This window comes from Acartia tonsa, chromosome 1 (genome assembly GCF_053477335.1).
Source record: "Acartia tonsa isolate MP-2025a chromosome 1, ASM5347733v1, whole genome shotgun sequence".
Lineage (NCBI taxonomy): Eukaryota > Metazoa > Arthropoda > Copepoda > Calanoida > Acartiidae > Acartia > Acartia tonsa.
In genome coordinates this window covers 57,191,942-57,213,885 of record NC_137260.1, presented here as the reverse complement: position 1 = coordinate 57,213,885, position 21,944 = coordinate 57,191,942, and the positions used below count along the sequence as shown (strand labels likewise).

Genomic DNA, 21,944 nt, shown 5'->3' with positions numbered 1-21,944 from the left:
AATAATTAACAACTGATGTAATCAATATAAAAATCAATTTATTCATAATAAGTTACAAAACAGTAGGAAAACTATAAAAACTCTCATCCCCCTCTGGGGACGAATTCATAACACATATCATTTATTTCAGAAACTGTACATTAAGTTAACCCTTCACTGAGGAAAATAAAATACATAAAATATCAACTGAATTGCTTTATTTAAAAAAGGAAAATGCGCTAAATTAAATTTAAAATTGCAGGTCAAATTATAAATACAAAGAAATTTTATATGGGGCTTCAAAATTGTGGGACTACAAGAAATATAAATAATCACAATAAAGTAGTTTATTTACAAAATAAAGAAATTACACTCAACATAAAACTAATATTTCTCTACGCTTCAAACTATATTACTATAGAGTAGCTGCGCTAATTATAAATTAAGGATACATAAAATTTCATTGAACAAAATTGTTCAGTTTAAAAAAACATACAAAATACTAATACTTAAAAAACATAAACAAATATAATTAATGTACTGTTTCATTATAAATTATACTACACATAAAGAAAATTTCTTTCTTTAATATAACAAATTTATTTTTTTATACATACAATAATATCAAAATAATTTCGGAGGTAGACTTTTAAAAATGATATCAAGTCAATAGTTTACTCAGGATTGCAACCATATCTCATAATTGAGCGTGTATAAATTTTCATAACTGTATTGTCTGTTCTATGCATGTACTATCTGTACATCATTCATTTATATAGGTACATTATATATTACAAGTCTATATCAGTGCTAGATAGTAATATCTACGAGTGCTCGCGCTTTGCAATGTGCAAAAAGAATGCGAGCGCGTCATCACAAGTCTCGCCGCACATCTGACACTTGAAAGGATTCTCATAGCTGTGATACTCCATGTGCAAACGGTGCATAATCTCGTTGCGGAAGAGGATGCCGCAGTACTTGCAGGCCGCCTCGTCCTCGAACCTGTCCCCGGTGCTGTGGTGATCACTGTCAACGGCACTGTTGGAGGATACAGGTACAAGTCCCGGCATGGCGGGGTCACCACCGCACTCCTCCTCAGAATCTGTATGACGCTTGATTTTATATGCCTTGCCCTTGCGGCGGCTGGACTTGCTGGTGCCGGCGGACAGGGCCGGGCTAGATGAGTGGCTGCGAGGATTGCTGCCTGTGTCAATGTCTGATGAGCTGCCATGTGATCCGCCGCCGATAATGTTATCCTTGCTTAAATCTAGGGCGGCATGGGGTGATTCTGATTTTTCTGATTGTTCGCTCATTCTGTTAGCGTACAATGTTGAGAATATGTCAACCTTGTGTCTCTTATTGGGTGGCAAGGGGGCAGCGCCCTCCCTGGATGCAAATGAATCTGGGGTGTCACGTTGTGATGAATCTGACGTGGCTCCGCCTGTGCTACCCAGAGATTCCTTCTGTCTCTCCTCAATTAGAGCCCGCAGGGCTTGGTTAGGTGGAAGTAATCCTTGTAGGAGGGGATGATTGTGCATTGCAAGTTTATTGAGGTAAGACATATGAGGTGGGTAGGCTGAGCTGGAGGGAGGACTCTCGGATTTCTCAACAGATCTGAGTCCGCTGCTGGCAAACGAGCGCGGGGAGGAGGAGGTTGGGCTGCTGCTTCGCACACGCTGCCCGAAATGTGATAAATCATCTGCGGATTTATTCAACTCTGGATAGGGGCGCTTGTTGCCTTGTGCGGCTAGGGGAGAGGTTAACAAATGGTGAAGGGCGCTGGTGCGGTCTGAGCTGGCGTGCAACATCATGTGGTTTCTGAACACCTCCTTGCTGCTCGTTCTAAATTCACATTTGTCACAACGGATTTGTTCCTCGGGTGTGGCGGAGCCGAAAAATCTTGCGGTTGGCGAGTGGTTGCCGTTTGAAGCCTCGCCGAGCCTGTGATGGCCAAATTTAGGATCGTCCAGACGGAATGGCGGCATTTGGCCGAGTTTCGGCGGATGAGGTCCGAACTGGCTTTGTAAATGTTGCAGTTGCATTTGCATAATGCTCGGCGGCATACCTGGGAACTGTGGCAGCATGGTTGGCGGGAACATATCCTCCTTGCGTGCACTTCCGCCGCCGCCGCCACTCTTGCGCTTCAATCCTGCCCCAGGTGGACCACCCAAAGGACCACCACCGCCGGGCCCGAACATGTCAAGATTATTGGGGCTGCCATCGTTGTTGAGCACCATGGCGGGCTTGTGGCCGTACTTGCGCAGATGCAACTTCAGGCTGTGGCAGTACTTGGTGGCATAGGTGCAGTCAGCACATCTGTACTGGTACACGTTCGTGTGAGACTTCATGTGGCTGTTCAACATAGACTTGTTCACACAGCTGTAGTTACAGTGGTCGCACTTGAATGGTTTCGTTCCTGGAAAATAGAAAATAAATAATAAAACTATTAAATATTGAATCCTATTTTTTGTAATTTAAAATATACTTTAATGTTCGAAATATCTCATATATAAATTTATGAAATCCTCACCATAATGATTTCTAAGATGATATTCTAAATGATGTTTATATTCAGTAACAAAAATACACTTGGGGCAGCATAACAGTTTTTCTGGCTTGATATGTCCTAAAAATAATATTAATTAATAACAGCAACATTTTATTTACAGAAATTATGAGCAAAGTAATATTATAGCTGGTATTGTAAGTAAATCAGGGAAAATTTGGTTGAAATCATATCAGGTCTTAAATTTTAAAGAATCCGCCAATAATAAAATCATAAATTAATGGAATCAAAGGCCATCCATTAGTCAAAGTGCTTATTTTCTAGATTTTATCAAATAAAGTAGTTACAATTTTTTTCTGAAGTCCAAGTTTCTGTCTAATCCTTAAGATATAGAACCCCTTGAAGATAGAGCAGATATTTAAAAAAAAAAACAATTAAATCTTTACCTCTACCGTGTTTCCAGAATTCAAGTTTAGTAACAGCCACAAACTCACACTGCTTACATTTGAAAGTTTTCACTTTGCCCTGAGAGTTCACTCTTGGTACCCGAACCTGATAAATATATACCAATTAAAAACTTCGTATAACATTACACCAAAAATTCAATTCAATTGTGTCAAAAATCAGCCATGTGACGTCATAAAAATGAGGGATTATCCATCTCTTTTTTAGGGGTTTTCTTTCCCACTTTTCCTCTCCTCTCCCTCATTTTTATGACGTAACATGGATCATTTTTGAAACAATTTGGGCTTTGTAGCGTAGTAACAATGTATTTAATAATATAGAAGAAAAAGCTGTGATTAAAATAGAACGTCTTGTGAAATATCCAGTAAATGTAATATCAAACTTAATTAGCATGACATTAACATTACATAGAGTGTGATAAAAAGTTAATGTGCGTGAGGACGCGCGTGCAGATATGTTGAATGATGTATTTGTACCTCAGCTTCTTCTAAATCTTCTGGAGTACAGTTGTGTTCTTCTTTCAAATGTCTCACATAACGGGACTCACTCTGCAAAGGAGAAAATAGTTAGAATTATACCAACTTAATTTAATTAAATAAAATTAATTTTGTATTTATTTTAATTGAGTGATTTCTGCAGGGATCTAAAGGGATAAGACAGCGTCCGATAAATTGTTGTACATCCCCAATGATGATACACAAATTACCCCTTCTGTACATTACAATTAGTGATTGAAACGTTTGGACACTCAACTTAATGAACCAACAAATCAAAATTAAACTAAAGTCCCAAAGTTGTTAAGCCAACAAATAAGAAAACGTAATTATAAAACTTTTGGGAACTAGTATAATAAACAGCTCAATGTCCCCTCCCTCCCTGGATTTCTGTATCTTTTTTTTATAAAGGGATGCTGTAATTGTATTCAGTATAGAAAATAAAACAGCAGAATATTGTACACTAAATAGTTATCAATTTATGAAATCATGATCAAGCACTACTCCTTGTTTTTCATGTTTTTCCAAAATAATTTTAAAAGCGAAGCTTTTCTATAAGCAATTGTTAAATTTTACCTTCTCCTCAAATTCACACTTTACACACTGGAAGATATAATGGGAGTTCACGTGAGCATTAAAGGCAATTCTTGTGTTTCCTAAAAAAAATAAAAGATACTTAAAATAAATAAATAATAGTTTTATCAAACTCATAGATTTATTGTGCCTAATAAAAAATGACGTCATACAATACACATGATAAATGATGATAGGCCAATTTTACATAGTAATTAACCAATGGTAAAATGTATACTGGCCTATCATTGGTTATTTGTATTGTGTAAAGTCATTTTTATTAGGCACAATAAGCTGTTTCAATTTAGCTTCCAAACATGTTAAATTCCTTCCAGTTACGTGCATAGGGTTTTGTCAGGGAGGTGTGATTTTAATGTTAAGGGAGGTGTTTAGGCTCTTTTTTGATCTTTTCATTACAAATGTAAACAAAATACATTAACTTACCTGTGAAAGAGCAAAGATGGCATTGGTAAACCATTCCCTCTTCATCAGGGGGTAATATAAATTTATATTCGCCTAAAAAATATAAAATATGAATCAATATATAAGTAAAAATGTTCCAAAAATGGATATAAAAAATCTGCCAAATTTTTGTAGTGCATAAAAAATGTTCTACATCTTACCGTTATCATCAAGGTAGTTCTCATTTTTATTTCCATTATGTTCAATATTTCCATTTTCTTCTGTTGGCTTCAAAGGGTTAAACATACGATTGTTTAAAACCTAAAATATAATTGACATAGGCATAAAGTATTTTTAAAATAGAGTTTTTACTATCTTGGTGTTGAAACTCAACTTATATATCAAATATAATCTTTAGTTATTCTAGTATGGCTTCGAAAGTGGTTCTCAGTCATACTGAAAAATCACGTATAGCATCGTTTTACAAACAATTTTTCACGAATAATAAAATAAAAACCAAAGAATAAATACAGTCTTGTTAGGCTGGGCCTTAATCTTTTTATTATTAATTTTGATATCCGCGGAAAACTGTCTATAATACGATACAATATATAAGTATTACTATGTGTTTACCTGTTGTAATTTTTGTAAAGAGTTGAGTTGGTTGTCTGGAGAGTCATGTTTGCCTGACAGGTATGGTTGGAATCCAAGGAGGGGGCGCATCTTCTCCATACTATCCACACTCTTGTCAAGGGCCTCGAACCCATCTACACAAAATTTGATCATTTAATGAATCATAAATAGGTTTTTCTAGGATATATTTTTCTTTCCAGTATGGCTTCTAAATCGATTAATATCCACTGGATTAGAACCGTATCTCAGCCATACTGAAAAATCATGTATTACAGATAATTTTTCAAAGGAAATTGAAATGAAAATCAAAAAATTTATACTTTTAATCATATAATTTTTCATTTTAATATCCGAGGAAAGATTAATAAAATACAATGCGATAATTAACTATGAAAATTTCCTTTTGGTTAAAATAGATAAATATTTTTGGAATGATAGCTTTTTGGTATTTAACCATACTTATTCAAAAGGTGCACCCAGTAAAGATAATCATACTTACAAACTCTTATGTAATTTGAGCTAATAAACCTTTATAATGGTTTAAGAATATATGTGCACCTATTTTGAGATAGATATATCTACATATTTCTATGATATTTCTAGATATTACAAAATGTAACACGCAAAAAGTAGGGAAGAAAAAAGCATTCATGTTATTTATTTCTTATTCTCAAAGGTTCTTGACTTTTTACTCATACGTTTTCTGCAGAAAAAAATACGCATTTAGCCTAAAAACGTAAAAACGAACATTGACATCGGAAAACACACACACAATTACATGTATTTTTACATTAGTTGAGATCAAGAATATTTGCTCGAGAGAGTGTAATAATGGGGGGGTTGGATTAAGAAGGGGGTCAGACAGGAGGGTTGAGAGTGTGTGTGTCGGAGGATTAATGCATGAGTCACGCAACCTTATTAAGAGGTAGAAAAAAAGACGGAGAAAATTTGCCACACCCCTCGTTAAATCAAAATAGGTCTATGATAACATAAAAACGAATTTTTATAGCTATAATCACATAAAATTATATCTATAAGATTGAATCAGTAAGTATGTCTGTATAAACGTAGTCCATAAAAGCTAACCTATCATAGCAGATATAAAAACTTTCATGTAATTTCATTTAAAAACTAATTAAATGACTGATAAAAACGCAGCTATTCTGCAGCTGAATATGTCTGATAGTCAATATAAATGCAACTCCTTAAAAGTAAAATTACAAAACTGTGATTTTGATTTGAGATATGACTTTCTAGTATGCCATACTGAAAACTCATGCAAAGCAACGTATTACAGATAATTTTCCACAAATTTTGGAATAAAAATCATAAAATTTATACCATTTTTGTTAGCCCGAGCCTTCCGACCCTTAGGTCTAACAAAACTGTTTTTAATCTTAAAATTTTTCTTTTTCATATCTGCTGAAAGCTGTTTATGATACAATGCAATAAATAAAGAGAATTTTTTTCTGAAATAAAATATTGTTATTACTGTTTTATTTTTTATCTTCATGTAAATAAAGTTGTATCAAATCTATAAAATCTTGAATATTTAAGAAGCCGTGTATATCATATCAAAGAAATAAAAGCCGGGGGAAAAATCATTTTCAAAACTCAAAACGCAAAAGGGACGAGAGAAAGAAAAGGGGTAAATGTAGTAGACAAAAGGCTGGGGGGAATACTAGCGAGGGGGTCTACTAGTACCATGCTCTCATTGGACATTGGATGGAAAATGGTTGAATATATCAGAAAATAAGATCAATAAAATGTTGGCTGTAAAACAGGGGTGTAAAGACGACGAGTCTGTGTTTTGGGAAGAAGGGGTAAATTGTAATTTTATGCTTCTGGAATTAAAAAGATCACTAAAATTTATATTTGCAAAACACAAAAATATCAACCAACGTTTTTATTGCTTTTAAAATTGGCATTTACATTTTGAAATATTAATAAGTTCCTTTCAGTAGAGGATAAAAAAATGAAACTTTTAAAATTAAACCCCTAAGTTAGGCTACATTTCAACCGAAACCAGACATAAATACCTATAAGATTTAAATAAATATAAAATTACACTTTTATAAAAAAAAATGTTTGATACTGAAATGGATTGTTTTTATTACATTAAACTAGTTGTTCTGCCTTTTAGCTTCTAGGGGAGGGCAGAGGTAAATAAAAAAAAAGCCTTAACCCAACCAATGACTTTGAAAAAGCCTAATTGAAAAGCACAGACCAGCATTTTCCGAGATTTTTAACACCGGACAAAATAAATTTACCACTTTTTAATATAGGATATATTAAAATTGATGATCCTTACCTCTATCTTCCTCCATCATTTCTTCATCAATCCTCAACTCCTCCTCATCATCCTCAAAATCCTCCTCAATCCCCTCCTTCTCCTCAGAAATATTCCTCAAATCCTCACCATCCCGCCGGATATCAGCAATATCCCGCCGAATTGTCAGTCCCAGGGTGGGTTGTGGCGCCAAATCGGCGGTTGGCTGCGGCGATGACAGAATGCTGCAGTCCCGCGGGTCTGTTGGCGGCGGTGATGAACTAGTTGGCTCTTCATCATGGTGATCTTGATCTAGGTCATCATCAGATAACTTTCTAGAGGCAGCTTGCTTGGCATTCAATTGGTTGATATGTTCTTGAAGAATATCAAGTGAACTTCTGCCATCTCTTTCTTCAGACTCGCTCACATTACCGCCGTGTTCATCAGTTCTGTCAACAGTTTTGTCGCCAGTATCATCTGTTCTGGGGGAGCCAGAGCTGGAGGGAGATGAGTCCCGCTCCTGGTCCAGATGGCGGGGAAAACTGCTGCCGGGACCTTTGTCATCTGAAGGCTTAAACTGGTGGTGCAAAAGATTAAAGTGGAGTTGAGTGTTGAACGGATGTGGGGGTGTCTGCCAGTTTGCGGCACCGCTGCCGGCGGCTGCATTTGCCAGCAAGGATAAGCGTCCCTCGTAGGAAATCTGATCTGGGGAGGAGCCGGGAGCCTGGCCGATGCCGGCTGTGGGCGGAAGGTGATGCATGCCTGGCGGCTGGACAGGTACGCCTCCAGCCTGGCTGGCTGGGGCCGGAGCGGAGCTCAACATCATACAGGGATCCTGCGGCAACCAATTCATTATTATTATTAATTTGTCACAAATTTAAATATATTATTAAACATTAACAAGAAGCTCGTTTTGTATTTGGCATTATTTTGATTAGAATTCTAGTAAAATGTCACTTTTTTATTTGAAATATAATGAGATCAAAGGTTGGTTTATTATTGTTTTATCACACAATGACTACAATGAAGTTAATCTAAGCACTATAGAACACTTTATAAATAAAGACACTCGTTCAATTACTACATAAGGATTATTTCTAAAATCACTATTAAAATGTCAATCTGATTTTTTTTTCACAAAAAAAAATATTTAAATGTTTCTTTAGTTGAATGTCAGATTTGACTGGAGGGTTGAAATCCATATATATTTATTTCTATTTTGCTACTGTGTGCAAAAGAATGGACGTTTCCCCCCACCCCTACAAAGTTTCCCCATACTCTTTGCCCACGCCCTTTCCCGCAGACAGGGGAAATTTCACCCCTCGGGATTTTTTTTGCGGGGGGTAGTTATTATTAAAATAGAGGGGAGGGTTTGTAAAAAAGGGAAGGCAGAAAGAAAGCACTAAAAGGGGGATGGGGGAAATTTTTATAAAAAAATCGGGGAGAGGGTGGGAGGGACGGGGTATAAAGCAGCTGGTCCCTTTTAGGGGCAGCTGACCATTTGGGTAGAAAATTTGCTACTATTTGACCAAAAAAGCCACCACACATATCTTAAACTGCAAGGAAAAGGGTGGGGAGGGGTATGAGTGCATAAATCCTTTTTTCAGCCTCACCCCATCAATTTTATCCCCTAGAGACGGGAAATGCGTTTATTTTGGTCAAATTTCCAGACACAAAAAAAGGATACACTGCAGTTTTTAGAACAAGGACAAAGTTCATTTGATGAAAAATATTTTGATAGAAAAAATGAAATAAATAATTTAATCTTATTTATAGATAACTCATACCGACGATCAAACCTTAACTAAATTAGTAGTAGAAGCGCTAAAATTTTGCTCTTAAAGTTTGATTTTGGCCCTATGTGAATTAAATCTTAATTTTACAAAATTATTGTATTATTAACCTTAAAAATTTAATATTTTGCTAAATATAGCAAAATATTCCTTAATTAGTATTTTTACGTTTATTCAGTATTTTTTCTCATTAAACTTTGACAAACAAAAACAATTATATATAGGTTCCATAGCTTAAGTAGAACAATAAAGTGTAGTACAAAAACACAAGAAGTTGCTGTTATGAAAACAATTTTTGCTCTTAGTTTTTAAGAAGACTGTTAATTGAGAGAATTATCATGGACATTGGTATAGACAGACGGATGAACAAGCCTTTATTCTAGAATAGCTTGTTTTAAAGAATGTAAAACCATTAGTCAAATAAATAATGTTAGCTCATAAAAAGGTATCCAAATGATTACAGCTAATCCCCTACTTAAGCCTGAAAAGGAAAAAAAGTCACTGCTTATGTGAGTGTACAATGTAAATTATCACCCCTCCCCCCCCCCTCTCCTACAAATGTAACAGAAATCAATTGAATTAAGTAAATTTCCCATGGAGTTTTTGGCGCATTTTTTGCCTGGTTTTTGTGTTAAAACGGCAGGAGCCAACACCCCTCCCAACTCTCCCACCCTTCCTAACTGTCAAAATTTACCCAAAAAATACTAAAAATCCCCCCCCCCCCCCTTTATTCGAGAAGTATGGTATGTGAACAATGGTTACATAATCAACACAGTTTTTTACAGAAATTATTTTGTGGGGAACAAATTAAGTGTTGCTGAAAGAAAAACTAGGGGGTGGGGGAGGGCCCAGGGGGGTGTATTACAAAAAATGTGTGTTATGATAAAAAAGAAGGGGGGTTGTGTCAAAACAAGTCAAATATACTTATCACATGAGAAAAAACTGTATCAATGGGAGTTTTGATTCAAAGCGAAAGGGATTTTTGTAATAAAATTTTAAAAAAGATTACTTTTTATTATTTCTTTGCAGGTTTTAGTTACAGCAGTTTTACTCATTTTAACCAACTATTTTCAATTTATGACTAAACTAGTAAAATCTAATAAAAATTAAAATTACATTGATAAGTTTTAATTTCACCACTAAATAAAATACAATGCTTAAGCTTAATTTATTTTTCTTAATTTATAATAAGTTGAAAATTTAATTAAATATAAAACAGCAATACTAATGCAATCAAGAGAGCATTTCCGGTTTCAGTTCGAGGCCCGGTGCATTTTTTTTCAGACTTGGTCGGGCATTTCCGGTTAGAGCTGTGAGCAAAGGAGTCAAATTTCTTCAAGATGCACTCCCCCCCCCCCCCCCCCACTTATGACCACACCCTTTATTTATGTTTATTAACAGTAAATCTGTTGATTAAACAATAAGTTCATTGACACAGCTGTTTCATTTATTAATATTTACAAAATTATATGTAATTTAAAAAGAAATAATTGCCTTGATATTATATTTTACAAGAATATTTAGTTTTATTGGTAGTACAGCACTAATAAAAAATAACACTTAAAGTATGTTATAAAAGAAAAGAAAAAAATAACATCAAACAATTGTGTTTTAGCTTTAATTTATGATCTATAAAGTTCGCAATGTTAAAATCTAGTTAAAGAGAAGCTACACTACTGAAAATTGCTTAAGCTTAAAAACTGTTATTGAATCAATTATTGACAAGAATACTAATAACTAATTACTATTATCAAGTTTTACAACTAAAAAAATCCAATGTTATCAATCCTTTTTTATGTTATTTCACAAGGACAATTTTGTGCATTCAGGCAAAAAACCAACGAACTTTTCTTTGGATAATTTAGACTATTATTAAAATGCGCTTTTACCCTCCCAGCCCCCCCCCCCCCCACCCCCCAAAAAATGGGTGAATAGTTGTTAAAAAGTAGTAAACAAGCTTCTTTACATTTGTCAGGGATGGAGGGGACATTAGGATGTTTATTACACCAGTCCCCAAAGTTTTATAATAACGTTTTCATATTCGTTGGTTAAAACAACTTTAGGATTATTTGTTTAATTTCGATTGGTTGGTTTCCAAACGTTTTAACCACTAACTGTAATCTACAGAAGGAGTAATTTTGAGTATCGTCATTGAGGATATACATCAAATTATCGGCAATTGTCTTATCCCTTTAGATCCCTGACATTTGTAATGCACAGTTGACAGAGTTTGAAGAAAAAAAAGCAAATCCTTCTGCCCCTCCCACATTTAAACAAATAAAAGAACAACCTTTAAATTCAAGTAAAAATCGAGGAAAGCAAAAATGTTTCTTTTTTCAAGGTAAATTATGCTGAACTAAGTGAAAAAAAGTTTTCTAACGGAAATAGGAGTTTATAACCATTTCATTGTGTGTGTGTGTATGTATGGGGCATTTAAATGCGAAATAAAGAAATTCCATTATAACTAAATCCACAAAAAATGCCGTTTTAAATTTTTTTTAAAAGGTTAATTAATCCTAACCTCTTGGTATAAGTGTTTAAAAATCATGTTTAATTTGAACTCACACTATATAAATTGGCTTGAAAATGTCAGAGGCTGGAAATTTATGACCAGTTTTGGATTTAATTAGATAAAAATAATGCCATCATTGTCCCTAATTATCATCAAAACTAAAATTTTGGTCACATTATTAATTTTGAAATATAATATGGACGCCCGCTATGATATTGCAGACAAGGACAAATATGTCATCATTAAGCGCAGCCAAGCTACCATTATTCTTTTTTTAATTTGGAAATCTATCATTCCAATCATTGGCAATAAATTTTCTTTTAATGACACTCCGACAGACCCTTAGATGGACGTTGTACATGGCTTAGTTATAGAAAAGCTGCACTGTTATAAAAAGGATGTACATTTAGATAGATATTTGAGATGAAAAAATTTGAATATCGTCCAAAAATATAAAAATATTGAGAGATTTAATGATATGCTTAAAATACTTTTCATGAATTGTAAAGTTGAGAATAAAAGGTAGGAGAAAATATAGAAATACGGTTGAAAAATGTAAATTTAAAGAGAATTATTTTAAGGGGGGTGGGGGGTGTTTTATCTCCCTTGAGAGTGGTCTGATGAAAGTCTCACATACATACATTTTACTCAAAAAAAAGAGGGGAGAGGGGGGGTGGGGGGAAATAAGCGTCCTTTTTCTAATTCTAAGCACTTAAAGCATATGGTCAGTCATTATTTCTACTATGTTTGAAATTTGAGAAAATCTCGGTTAGATTTATACATTTTTTTTTCAATTTTAACCTTCCAATAGATCCCCATTTTTTACAAGGGTGTTTAAAAAATAATAAACTTTATTGGCAAAAGTTAAGAAATGTTTTTTTTATGGCCATTTTAATTTAATTGATCTTTTAAGATTTTTTTGTAAATACCACTAAATTATTTGAATGACTTATTTTTGAACACCCTGAACTTCTTTCAAAATATTCTTTTGACCCATTCAAAATAGCTCAGAGCGAAAAATACACTTACCACTTCCTATGAAGGTTCAGTCACATGTGGGAGTCATTTTTATTTTTAAAATAACTTCCTTTTTTTGTCCTACTCATATTTTTATTGTTTTATGAAATTTGAAGATCAACGATTTTTCTTCAGTTTTTTTTAGAATTTAAAGCTTTTTTTATTGATAATCCCTATATGAAAATAGTGTAAATCTAATAATGAAATTATCATTGCATGATGCATATATTGGCTAGTGCCAAATTAGACCAAGTCTTTACATATAACAATCAATTATTTGATGTGACAAGTATGAATATAATCCATTGTTACGGAGTTATTTGATAGAGTTATGGTTTATTTTTGTAAAGTTATAATGGTCAGGAATCTAATCAACATACCTCCACACTCCGACACACACACACACGCCAAAAATATTACAATAAAAAATATAGAAAAAGGGGGTCTTTATTCCCCATCTTTTATCCTTACATATGGAGTGCAATCAGTTCCACAATATTTAATTCGCAAAAAAAGAAACTTTAGTAAATATGTGATGGGTATGTTTATTGATCAAAGTAAAGCTAAGGGGGAGGGACAATTTAATAATTATTTAATAATTTTTAATTTTTAAATCTAATATTTTTTTAAAATTGATAAAAACAGAGGAAATTATAGCCCATCATTACATATATTTATAAATATAGCCCCATACTGGCAAGTAAAATAATGTAATTTGGGAGAGGGATTTAGTAGATCTTGTATAAAAAGGGGGAAGGAAGGCCATTTGGTCAAGGGGACTTATCCCTACCCCCTGCACTCTTTGAAAGGGATAATGCAAATAAAAGATGGGCTACAATATTGCTCCATTCAAAAGATTTGGTTTTAGTCTTTTTTTGTGACAACGCCTCTTAAGGGGCGTTTTGTCCTATCTTCACAGTAGCTTTTAAGTTATTTTAGGTTAGGTTATATTAGGTAAGGTGATTGCCCCACGCAGGGGCTAGAAATAGGAGAAAAGCTTCTGTGAAAATACGAAAAAATTGTCCTTAAGAGGCGTTGCTACGAAAGGGACTATAGGGAAATATTTTTAAGGTAAAAATTAAATCTAACTATATAAAATTATAATATTCAATATTTGGTTTGCAAAAAAATGTGGATTTTTGTATCCAAATTAAAAATAAGAACTTACTTATAATATAAGGGTTGGGGAATATATTTATAAAATAAAATAAAGAGACTCTTACACATTTTGTCGGAGGGAGGGGTGAGGGGGGTGGGGGTTTAAGGGCAGCTGCATATGGTCAGATGAAAAAATAGAATTATATTTTCTTTTAAAAATTAAAATTATAGGTCACAATTATCATTGCTTGGCTCACAGGGGGGGGGGGGGGGGTGGGGAATTAGAAAAAAAAATGTGGAATTCAGCTGCAGAGATAATCAGGCAAAAATTGATTACAAGACAATTCGAATTGTGGTCAAATTAAAATTTGTGTTGACATTTTTAGGAGCGCAGCTTCTCTGTAACTATCATGTCTGTCAGTCTGATTAAAAGTCCAGCAGTTTTACTCGAGAATATTAAATACAAATTAAAGATTTCTAAATCGCACTGAAAGAAATTATAGCAACACAAATACAAAAGTAAGAAATCTATCAACAAAATCCACCTACAAAAAAAGAGATTTTAAATGAATAGATTTAATCTGAAGCATTTATGAAAGATTAGGTTTCTATTTGACAGTGGTACAAAATATATATTTATGTGTGACAGATGAAAATATTATTTTGGTTTTACAATTTGATTGTCCAAAAAAAGGACAAAATTTATTGTATGGATTGTTAAGGTAAAAAATAACCACTGGGCACGTGCCCTCCCCCCCCCCCCCCCTCCCTGATCTTTAACCTTTCTTGTCACCTCTCTAAATCTTTGTCTCCTATACTCAGGGATACAGGAATATGTAAATTTTAAATAAATTAATTTTCAAAAAAAAATTTAAGCTAGGCAAAATATTTTTTTTTCTGCTTTTCTCAAAATGGGGTAAAATTAATTTTTTATTTTTCATTGACCTATCCCTTTATCCCCGCATTTACTTGATCCAAATATCCACTCCAGTTGTAGATAATAAATCAGGAGATTTTAACTTTATATTTTGTTGTAAATAGGCTTTATAGCTGAACAGTTTATTGATATCAATCGCAATAGAAAAACTTGAACCAACACAAGCCAAAATAGTTTCCACTGTTAAAAGCTTTAATACGTATGTTTTTTATCAGCAATATATAATTAATTTTTGAAAAAATAGAAAATTACAAACATAACTTCATCAAAATATTTTATTCTGTAACTTTAAAAACTTTTCTAAAAAAACTGTCTTTATTATTACATTGCGGATTTTCCATTTAAATGCGTTAAATTCATATCATTAGCATAAACTTAAAACCTTTTAATTTAAATTTTCAAAGCCTTTTCTGTCTTTTAAAGCATTTGAGAATGAATCAAAGAATGTCCAGCAAAGCAAATATAAAAATATTTGAAGAATAATGATATTATACATTTCAAATAAAAACGAAGCCAAGCCTTTTATTTCCCCATAATTCTCCCGAGGGACAAGCGTCCTGCCCAAATTTAAACAAAATCAAAAGATTCCAAGAAAAAAAAACGGTCAAAGCGTATAAAATTGGTAGCCTCGCTAACTTGTGGGTTTAAATGTGCTGGGTAAGCCACAAGAATAAAGGAGGAAATAGAATTTTATGGACTGGAATAAGATGGGCGCGTCGCTTTAACCCACTCACACTCAAACACAGCTCTAGGGATGGAAATTCAAAGTTTTAATTTATCTAAATCTTTGCATTTATATGCGCTTTACTGGTTTGAACACACTTCTTTTTCTATAGGAAATTCAATTAAAAAAAAATGATTAGAGGAGTTTTAAATCCTTCTAGAAAAGTAATATGATGTCTCTGAGTTTGTCTGATTATTACTATTGTATTTCTTTTCAATACTAGATTTGAATATGGGGAAGGCGACTACAAGTGCCCCTAGAGGCCTAAAGGGTGTAACTCTTTTTTAGAACGCAGTATTTAGGTTGAATAGAACACAAGACTCAAAACGATTAAAATCTTTGTATAACAATCCGTCTCCATGCCCATACAAAAATTTGACCAAACATTTGAAGACATAAAACCGCTTTTTGGTCACCGTTTTATTCCCTTCGGTGGACATTTTTTATTGGGTAGTAAAAAGTGCTAAAAGGGGTGGGGGAAAGATACATTATAGAGGTGTATAAAAAGCATGTGCGACTCCCCCTCCCCCATGAAAATTATTTATATGAATGAGAAAATATAGGGGGGGGGGGATAAAGCAGAGATTTAATTTTCAAGAGTAAACCACCACTATTCCCCCTTGCCTCCCCCTCCCATTCACTTTTTCGCAACTTTTTTTTCCAGTAAACTCAATTTTCATTTTGTCTCCATTATGAGGCAAAAACGGGGACGCTTTACAATAAATATTTCAATTTGAATTGTCCTTTAGTAAGCTTGAGGGGGGGGGGGTATTTTTTCCCACCTAATTCAACAAACATTCAATTTGACTACAGGCATTTTTAGTAAGGTAGCTACTCTATAAATAATTACACACGTCAGTTTGTCTGACCGACCTAGTGGATTGACAAAAATTAATGTAACTTTTTACATTAAAACATTGTTTAATCAAAATTATGTTTTTTTTTATCTCAGCAGCCTAAAGTTTACCTTGTAATATATAACTTTTACTAAATAACATTTACATATAATTATTCGTAATAATGTTTTGTGAAGGGTTATCAATATTATTAGCTGAGGAAACTGGGTGACAATCAAACAAAAGACGGGAAGATTAATCTTTGGACCCATGGAAAATGCCACTTTGGACCCACTTTAAAAAAGACCACTTTGCTTTTTAAAAAAACTTTGGTAACCTAATTGATTGAATTGAAAATAAATGTAAAGAGCATACAGAAATAAAGTAATTTAGGGGCGGGGGTGTAAAAAATAGGGGTTTATTTGATTCTTATTGTGATATTGGCGGATATGCAATGAGATCCATCATCTGACCAAGATAGATCTTGGAGAACAGATGCAATTGGGGCGTACACAAACATATTATGTGGAGGGGGGGGGGGGGGGGGGTATTGTTGTTTCTTTAAATTAGTAAATACAACTCAAAAATTTCAGATGGCCAAAAAATCATATTTTTTATTTTTTTTTTGTGGTGGGGGAGGGGTGTGAGACGCCCCTTTTTGTTACAAATTCATGTATCTAACGTTGTTATAAGATATGACATTATGGATTGGTTCAAATGAAGCTCAAATATTTTTTTATGTGATACACTTTCTAAATAAACCAATATTTTTGTCAAAAGAAAAGAAGATATAAATAAAGAGTAGCTGCGCTTTTAAAAAGAAATAAATACTTTGTTTTCATTTACTAATCCTCAATATTAATAGGATTAAGGCATTAATTGATAAAAGTAGCAAACAATTATATTTTAATTCTGATAGCTTGACAGTTTGCATGTTGACCGGAATCAATATTTGAACCCATCAAACCTTTGTCAATATTTGCCAATAAATAAGGAAGGAAATGAAAATTATTTTTAGGATGTGTGACACCCCAATAAAAAAGAGGGAAAAGACTTAATTTGATTGAATTATTTTGTTTGTGTCTAAGTTTGGAATCCGTGAATAATGTAAAGTGGCGCGGGTCGTCATGACAAAGAATGCCGCACGCACACAAAAAAAACACACACACGCACACACTGATCTGTAGCGCGCGTGCCATGCACAGCTGGTGGACGGATTTAAAGGGACAAAGGGTAAGAAGATTAAGGGAAGTGGGTTGGTGAGGGAGGGGTTGTAAGCAGCTGGTCAACCCATTCATCCTTTGTGGGTCAGTTCAACCTTCAATGGGCAGAATAAGGTGTTCGAGTAACCAACTATTTTGTCATAGAATATTTAATCATAGACATATTATTGACTCAAACCAGATCTAGAAGAAAACAAAAAATAACTTTTTACATTATTGGCGGATTTTAAAATATGAAAAACATCTTATTACTACAGAGTTCATAATTGTCCATGTTTCAACTAAAAAATCTATATAAAAATATTCTTTGAATCTTTTCATCTTTTGTAAAAAAAATAGAATCTGCTCTAAATAATAGGATGACTCAATTCAATAGTCAAACACAGTACGATCCCGTTATTTCAAACCAATATAAAATATAAAATAGGATATATTGTACATATTTTCTTTTATTAAAATAATTTCAATTACTTTATAAAAATGTGAATTAATGTTTTGATTATGTATGGTTATAATGCTTTTTTTAACAACATAATATTACAGGATTAAGCCTAGTTTTCATTCATTTTTAAAAATTTTAATGCATTTCAATCATGAAAAAGGGGGAGGGGTTGTGGTTGTCCTTCCCACTTCAAAAGAACATTTCATAGTTTTTAGATTGATAAAGTGTTAAAATCTAAATTTTGTCTCAATGATGATTTATATTAAGACTTTTTAAAAGACCTTTAATGATAAAATCCCCTTAACTACTTTTAAGCATTCCCATCCTCCTTAACTCTTTACTTTAAACTCGTGGTAATGATTTGTACTAGCTAGTATAATAAAAATCAATAAAGAATAATAATGGAAGAAACCTAATCTACATTCCATTAGTGGTGTAAGAAGAACACTGGCTAGGCTTGTCATAAATATTTTTGTCAGTAAATCACTACATAGGACATAAGATTTGTTTTATTTAAATCAAAATAATTAAAGTTGCAGTTCTTAAGTGACTGAATCAGACGGACGGACGGATGGACCCTAGCAGCTAGGCTATTAAAAACATACTATATTGGCAAAATCATACTTGAAATTTAGATAAAAAGGAATCATCTTTTTTTTATGATTATGAATATATTTGGCATAACCCTATTCGAAGTATAAACATTGATTTGACCGTATTCAGTTATTTTCGTATAAACAACTTATACATAAATAGGAACATGGATGGGTCAATACTAAACTCCCGTGCGCACAGGGAAGGTTATTCAAAGATTTTTATTATTTTTGTTTCTTTAATGTTTGTGTGAATTTATATTTAACATAAGCAATAAAAAAAATTCACACCCCACTTATTTCAAAAGATAAAATTTTAATAAAGGGTAGAAGGTAAATTAACCTCCTATGCCCTATCCCCTGATCTATTGAATAGATGATGTAAATAAAAAGTAGGTCTGAAAATTTACATAAGAAATTCATTATTCCAAAATTTGAATACCATTCCCCTATCCCTGCTCCCACATACATCATCAGAAGATGACGGGTAATAAAAATCTGAAATAGAAATGACGCAAATGACGCAAATTCTGACGCAAATTCTGACGTTTATCTAAAAATGCAACATATAATAATAGCTATTAAAACAATTTTCAAGCATAACTTTTATCTTATTAGGATAACAATTAAATAAGAAAAATATTTTTACCATATGAAATTCGTGATCAAACACCTAATTGAAAAAAAATGCAAGACATAGCTTTTATTTTAAGAAAGACTAGGGGCAACGGACGCCCCCAAGAAGCCTCTAGGTGTTCTTTAGGTGGGAGGGGGATAAGTCAACCTCCCTTCTACTTTTTAATTTGAGTTTTAATAAGAAATATTCAGAAAAAAAATTTGGGGGTGTGATTTTAAATTGGGAGGGTGGAGATACGCTCTCCCAAAATAGTTAAAAACCTTCCCTGTACCTAAAAAAAAGCTTAATTGCAAAGGAAAACCAAACAGATGTCATTTTTTAACAATTTTATAAAAAAAAAACATTAGCGCGCTTGTATAAACACCTTATCGCTAACAAGTTTTGGAATAGATAATCCAGAACCATCCAGTTCAAAGGGAATAGAGAAAGAGAGGGGGTGAATCTATCCGAAAATAGTTATGATCGAGATCTTCCTTCATCCATCAGAAAGGTAAAGAAATAAGAGTAGGGGGGGGGGGGGGGCAAGTGTCCAGTAGCGGGGAAAAGGGAAATTGGACAAAAGGATTAAAAACGGTCGGAGGAAGGGTTAAGAGATTTTGAGAGGAATTATGGCGGGGGGGTGGGGGGGGCAGTGAGGGAAAAAAGAATGACCAAACCAAGAAGGGAATAAAAGAAAAGATGAGGGGGGATATTTTTATTATTTCACCTCCGATACAAGAAAGAGAGATGAGATACCGGAAGAGAGAGAGAGAGAGAGAGAGAGAGGAAAGGAGATAAATATGAAAATCAATCCCTTCTCTTCTTTTATCTAAATATTTTTGACCAATTAAGGGGAATAAAAAAATAATCCCAATAGTAGTTTTCATAATATAATCTTTGATTGAAAAATGTAATAAACGTCCCTTCTATATAAAAGCATCTTTGTAGGCAATAAAGATATAAAAAATAGTATATCTTAGCTTTTAGCTTTTCAGGGAAGCTTCATGTTGTGCCAGGACAAGCAAAGATACGGGCGAAACAGATAATAGACCAAAAATAATCATTATAAAAACAAAACTATTATTTTGAGGTAAAATATTGAATTTTTTGTTTTGTTTTAATAACAAAAGTTATAAAAATATGAATTAAGTTATTTTTACAATTGCATATGTGCATTTGAATAGATAGATGCATTAATATCTGTAAACCCGGATATGACAACTCAAAAGGGTGTACTTTTATGTCCACATGAATTATCAAACCGCATAATGTTAAAATTGCACAAACTTTGCTTTGCTGCTGTACACCAGGGAGGGAGGGGACATAGCTTTATATTACAGTGGTACCCAAAGTTTTATAATAAAGTATTCTAATTAAATAATTGGCTCGACAACTTTGGGGACTATAATGAATTTTGGTTGGTTGGTTAATTGAGTGTCTAAATGTTTTAACCACTAATGTAATTGTTATAGTGTGTATTTTCATAGGGGGTGTATCATCAATTTATCGGCCATTGTCTTACCCTTTAGATCCCTGCAAAAACACCCTCTCAAATCCCTTTGTTTTTAAGTCGTTTTTAGATAATGATAATGTTATAATATACGGAAATGTTTGCCCACCCCTCATAGACAAAAAAGGCAGGAAATATAACAATAAGGCAAAATCTGTCACCATTAATGAAAACATCAGCTTTATATACAAATACTAGGACAAACATAACCATAAATAGCGCAGCTAGCAACAACAATCTTTTAAAAAGAAAAGTTCATTGTTGTACAGTAATCAAATATGATATTCTTGATAGAGAAGCTGTGTAGACTGTATCAAGACTACGTAGACACTGTTTTCTCAACAGTCATTGTGTTTCAGTCCGTCGGGCGGACATACAAAATCATAAATATTATAATTATAGATTTGCTATGCTACTTTTTATAAATAAAATAAAACCAATTCTAACACAATTAAAGGTTTTTGTAGTGAGGTAAAAAAAAGTTAAATAAAAACTATTCAAATATGAAAAAAATTGTCTATTTTTCCAAATACACATTTACAATACAATAAAAATATAAAAATATCCATCTGTAACTTGCGCCAACAAAAGAAAAAGTCATATTTATTTTCCAGGGAGGGAGAGGACAAGGACGATAAAATCGATCTCATCTCATCCTATTTCCCAATTTAAACAAAATACAGAAATTTGCGCCTTTGGGAGGGGGGGGGGGGGGATTATTTAAATACCTTTGCCCTATCCTTGTATCCTTGGCCCATATCCTAATTCCTTCCACAATTTTGCCAAAATTATGCTAGAAAAAATATCCAAAAGTTAGAGATATAAAAAGGGAAGGGGGCCCAAAAAGTACTCATTCCCCTTTTTATAATATTTTCAGAAAAATACACATCCCCCAATTATAGATATAAAGGGGTAAGGGGAAAAAAGAAGCAGAATCTAGCAGCTGCTGAATATAAAAACACCAATGCCCCACCCCCCATGTTATTACTATTTCTTATTATCCTTTTCTATAATTGTCAAAATTTTTCACTGTTTGACCATTGAGAAATCAATATTCTTTACACAAAAGGGAGGGGAAAGAATGGAAAATCCGCAGATATTTTGGACACAAAATTTGTCAATTTAACAAAAGGTGAAAAAGAATAAAATTTGATATCACAAAAATGAATAAAATGAATGAAAAAGTTGAATAAGAACATTGCTGTGTCATAGGAGCTAAACCAGCAAAGTTAAAAATCATAATTTTGAAAGGGATTTAAAAGATGGATTTGTAATTATTTGGATCTTACACCAGATTATCATACCTGGCTGAAATAACGATT

At 33.3% G+C, this 21,944-nt stretch overlaps 1 protein-coding gene across 2 annotated transcripts in view; it reads right to left on the bottom strand.

Moving 5' to 3' along the window:
- Nucleotides 1–18: 18 nt before the first annotated feature.
- hb (zinc finger protein hunchback) overlaps nt 19–21,944 on the bottom strand; it is a 36,751-nt gene continuing 14,825 nt past the window's right edge. Inside the window, exons 1-10 of one of the 2 annotated variants that reach the window (XM_080167140.1) lie at nt 10,124–10,197; nt 7,364–8,156; nt 5,053–5,186; nt 4,641–4,740; nt 4,462–4,533; nt 4,021–4,100; nt 3,427–3,498; nt 2,932–3,037; nt 2,510–2,605; nt 19–2,395 (exon numbers count right to left, since the gene is read on the bottom strand). In XM_080167140.1, coding sequence (XP_080023266.1) covers nt 804–2,395; nt 2,510–2,605; nt 2,932–3,037; nt 3,427–3,498; nt 4,021–4,100; nt 4,462–4,533; nt 4,641–4,740; nt 5,053–5,186; nt 7,364–8,147 — 3,036 coding nt within the window. In that variant the 5' untranslated portion in view covers nt 8,148–8,156; nt 10,124–10,197 and the 3' untranslated portion in view covers nt 19–803. Of the gene's footprint in view, nt 2,396–2,509; nt 2,606–2,931; nt 3,038–3,426; nt 3,499–4,020; nt 4,101–4,461; nt 4,534–4,640; nt 4,741–5,052; nt 5,187–7,363; nt 8,157–10,123; nt 10,198–21,944 lie in introns of those variants that run through there. The other variant, XM_080167134.1, reaches the window with a different exon arrangement.